Source organism: Chinchilla lanigera, unplaced genomic scaffold (assembly GCF_000276665.1).
Source record: "Chinchilla lanigera isolate Chin_1 unplaced genomic scaffold, ChiLan1.0 scaffold00006, whole genome shotgun sequence".
Classification (NCBI taxonomy): domain Eukaryota; kingdom Metazoa; phylum Chordata; class Mammalia; order Rodentia; family Chinchillidae; genus Chinchilla; species Chinchilla lanigera.
The window spans coordinates 18867795-18872365 of record NW_004955407.1 but is presented as its reverse complement, the minus strand read 5'-3'; the positions used below and the strand labels follow the sequence as shown (position 1 = coordinate 18872365).

Below are 4571 nucleotides of genomic sequence, written 5' to 3'. Positions count from 1 at the left end.
AATGTCTACTGAACCATCAGCAGAGGAACACCAGCATTTACGGTACAAAAGTGAATACACAAAGGAAAACGAAGGCGGGAAAAGAGACTGCTTAAAAGAACAGTTCGTGCTGAGAGGTTAAAGAGGCTGACAGTGTGACATGACCACTGGCGGCAGCCACGGTGGTGCCTGCAGTCTACAACAACTAGTTTCACAGGAACAAAAGAGGTAAAAACTAGATTTCAAAGGATGGAAGAATTAGAGACAGGAAGAGAAACAATGGATTCGATAAATGCAGGCAACTCCTTCAAGAGATCTAGTTAAGACAACAAAAGCAGAGAGAGAGAAACAATGCAGCAAGGGTACAGGACTGAGGAGATACAAAGAGGATAAATAAGGTCCAAGTTTATGGAATCCAGGTATGCATGAGACAGGACAGCAGAGGGATGCCCCTGGAAAGCCCAAAAGCTGAGGAATGAATGTGAAGGAGGACAGTTACAGAGAAGAATGATGATGTGAACCAGGGGCTAGGTCTGGAGAAGCGGAGAGTCCTCATCTGCTGGCTTCTATGTCCACACTTCCATGGGGTCCTAGCCTCTGGAATTACACCCACCTCAACAACAGCTCACTGCCAAATCATGCACAAGTACAAAGCACAGTTCTCGTTCTCCCCTAACCGGACGCCCACTGAACCTACCGAAATCTAGCTTTACTCTCACCACTGCAGAGACGGCCCTCTCTGGAATCCATAACCACCTGGCTTGCTCAGTAGTCTCCTCGGGTTAAGGCTGGTCTCGCTTCTCACCAGGCTCTGGGATACTCTCCCCCTCTAGCTCTCTATTCCCCACCACTCCTCCCCACTCCCAGGTTCATCCTGTCTACTTAGCACAGGCTGTTTCTCCTGCCTCAGGTTTCAACCTCTGCCTCAGCTCTACTGCTCTGCCTGCTTAGTCTTAGGTACTGAAATCTATCGTCCATGAATTTTCAATGCTACACTTCCAATCCTTCCACGGTCCCTATGTTTAGATCTTCCTTCTAGGTACATTTTTACCTCTAGTCTTCCTAGGCGCCTCAGTGCTACCAGTCCTCACCATATAATCAAGCCAGAAATCTTAACGCCTCTCCCCAAAGTTTTCTTACCAGACATCAGGTTCAACCGCAGGTTGCTCAGAAGAGCTTTCCACACCAATGAAGATGCCCAACAACACTCTGCTGTTCCAGAGGGATGGCTTAATTCCAGATCAACCCAGACAGACGCCTGTGGTACAAGTACTGGTTCCGCCTGCCTTCAGAACTACTGCGTGATTACCATTCCAGAGACTGAATCTTAGTACGTAAGTTCACACCTTCAACACCTCCAAGACTTACTATTCTTTTTTTTTGGGGGGAGGGGGTACTTGACCAACTTCTGATCACCTGTAAAACTGTCAGCATGGCCTTTAGATCACTGTCACTTGAAATGAAGTTAGCAATGACATCATGCGCAGTCTATTAAAAGAAAAAACTTAGGCCCCGCCCTAGGCCTTCTTATAAGAATGACTCAGAAGTACCTGCAAAGTCAAAGCAGTATTGGTGAAGATGCTTTATATGCATGGAACTTCTCAACTCCCAAGACACATCATACCCTTCGGATATCCAAGTCTTTGCAAAAACTGTACCATCTGCTTGGAATATTCTACACCTTCTGCAACCTGAAGCACCATACACTGTTGTAGGATTACTTTGCAGGGGGCACAGTACATAGTATGCCAGAAATATCTGAACGATTAGGTCACTTACTCATTGCATGATTTCACTTGGGGACTTAATCTGAGGCACTGAAGTGGAAGGAGACTGTGAAACAGTTGAAAATAACGGTCGAGAATCCAGAGAAATCAACTGAGCTAAAAATACTTTTCATTTAGTAGCAACTACTTGGAGGTTACAGCCAGGGGCAGATGAAATCACCAGGGTTAAGATGCACCCTGAGAAGAGAACTATGAGCCAAAGCATGGGAAAGCTGACATTTAAGGGACCTACTTTAGAAGGCAGTGAAAGGTAGGTCAACAAGGTTGGAAAGAACCAAACTAGATGTCAAGGAGCTCCAAAGAGATAAATCTGGCACATGGGTTATCACTACCTTTGGCAATTGAAGCAGGGAAGTAAAACAGAACAGCAAGACCAGAGTAAAGCACTGTGGAATGACTATCAAGCTAATTAATGAATATGTCATACTTATTTTTTCGGTGTGGCAAGATGTGAAATCTACCATTAGCCATTTTCGTGAATACAATACACTGTTATTAACTGTAACCAGCATGCTGAACAGATCTCTTGAAATTATTCCTCCCCTTTAACTGAAATAAGTATCTTTTGACCAACATCTCCCCGACCTCCTCACCAGTACCCACACCCCTGACATGTAAAGCAACTGAGGCACAAGAGAGGACAGTGGCTTTGCCACTAAGAGGATAACACGTGATTGGCAGAATAGACTTTGCAAAATTTCACTCAAGTGGTAATGTCCAAACCAGCAGCCTCCTCTTCAAAGCGTGTAATGTAAATGCTGTGATACATGGACATTAGCCTCCAACACCAGTCTCAGCCCTGGGAATCCTAGACTTCTCACAGTTCCTCAAAGTTTTCAACTAAGATCACAAAACTAAAAACCTAGTAAGAAAAGCCTCTGGTCTACGGCCATACCACCCTGACGCACCCGATCTCGTCTGATCTCCGAATGGGAGCTAAGTAGGGTCGGGCCTGGTTAGTACTTGGATGGGAGAAAAGCCTCTGATTCTTGGCACAAAGTCAATCCAATAGCAGGGTCCTAATAAAATGACATGATCAGTGGCAGAAATTAGAATGTCAATTAGAGGTAATCAAAGAGGGAAATGGCTGCTTCAGAGGTCAAATAGGATATTGATAAAAGCAGACTGAAGAGGAAATCTGTGACCCTGGCAAGTTACACAGCTACTCTGTGCCTCAGTTTCTCTACGTGTACAAATGGAATAATAAGTATCCTGAAGGGTTGGTCGACAAACTCAGTGAATGTATGTAAAGCCCTTAGAAAAGTGTAGGGCATTTAATAACTATTCAGTCAAGGGTTTAATTTTACTACCATTGCTACAGCCACTGCTCTATTATCGCTGCTACTATTCTTACTAACAGTGTGACTTGCTATTACATGGGCAATAAAATGCATCACAGAAGTCCCATCAACAACCACAGTATACTACAAAACTCTTTAATCTATAGAGACAAGCCAGGCGTGGTGGCACACGCCTGTAGTTGTAGCGCTCTGGAGTCTGAGGCAGGATCTCCGCAAGTTCGAGGCCAGCCTGGACTACAAAGTGAGCTCAAGGCCATCCTGAACTGCATAGCGAGACCCTGTCTGTAAAAGACCAACAAAAAAAAAAAAAAAAAAAGGAAACAAATAATTAAAGAAATATTCAAAGCCACAATGAACTCCAGTTTCTGAATAGTTTAAGATGAAAAATTGGGGGGAAGGTGTTGCTTTATTTATCTGAAGACATTAGCCCTTTAATGAGATGTTCACTACATCCTAATGTGCACTCTGTGAGCAGAACGACTGTATGTACTAAAAATCCCTAAAACTGAGCCTATCAAAGTGAGGTACCTCAGGGGAAAAAAAAATCAGAGCATCTGAAGGCCCACCCCTACACACACACACACACACACACACACTTCTTCTACGTGGTTTTTTGTTCTTCCACTTTTCTCCTTTAAATGTGGTGTAAAACATTTTTTTTTCCAGCGAAGACACCCTTATGTTCTCAAGTTCAACTAGAGTTTAAGCCTCTACAAAACAAAGGAGGGAGTGTACCACGTAAAGAGGTTATGTGGCCCTTCGTGTTTTCCAGAAGATTGACTTCAGAAATTTCAGCCAAACCTGAATGATATGTATCAAAAAAAGATGGAGGGAGCGCTCTGGCCTCGGAGTGAAGATTAGACTTGCTAATAGAATGTGGTCCCAGGAGTAAGGCTCACACAGCTGTGGCATCCAACAATGGAATTAACATTTCAACGGGAAGCAGGAGCCATCCCGACACACAGGGCCACCTGATCCTGCTTTTAAAAAAAATCCTTCAAGAGGCTCCTCAAAGTACCATGTGCCTCCTAAGTACCACCCATGGATTTTCTCCTTTAATGAAGGGTCTGGATGGAAGGCAAGGGCTCCGTCTGACAAAGATCGGACTAAACACCGACATGTTCAGTTACACACGGTTAAAACGTGGACAAGAAAACACCAGGGTTCTTAAGTGTCGAAGCGTGTACATCTTATAATGCTCCAGGCATTTTTAAAATGCCTTTTATTCCCTCCCAGGAAAAAGAAAGGTATCTGTCGAGGCGTCCGGAGGCGCCCCGTGCAAGTGCCCCCGGCTCACTCAAGCCTGAGGTTGCCAGGCGCCCCCTGCACACCTTCCCCGGGCGCGCAGACCGCAGCCCGGCTGCTCCGCAGGCGCCTCCTTGGGTTTCCCACGGTCTCCTCCGCGATTCCCGGCCGAGCACCGCGGTCCCGGACTGCGCCGCGCGCCCGCCCGCTCTCGGAGAACGCGGAGAACCCGCGCCCGGGCTGGGACGCCGGCACCGCC

At 45.9% G+C, this 4571-nt stretch overlaps 1 protein-coding gene across 1 annotated transcript in view; it reads left to right on the top strand.

Moving 5' to 3' along the window:
• The first annotated feature begins 1514 nt into the window (after positions 1 to 1514).
• LOC102004898 overlaps positions 1515 to 4571 on the top strand; it is a 53356-nt gene continuing 50299 nt past the window's right edge. The window contains exons 1-2 of the mRNA XM_013505906.1: positions 1515 to 1690; positions 4304 to 4563. Coding sequence (XP_013361360.1) covers positions 1515 to 1690; positions 4304 to 4563 — 436 coding nt within the window. The remainder of the gene's footprint in view (positions 1691 to 4303; positions 4564 to 4571) is intronic.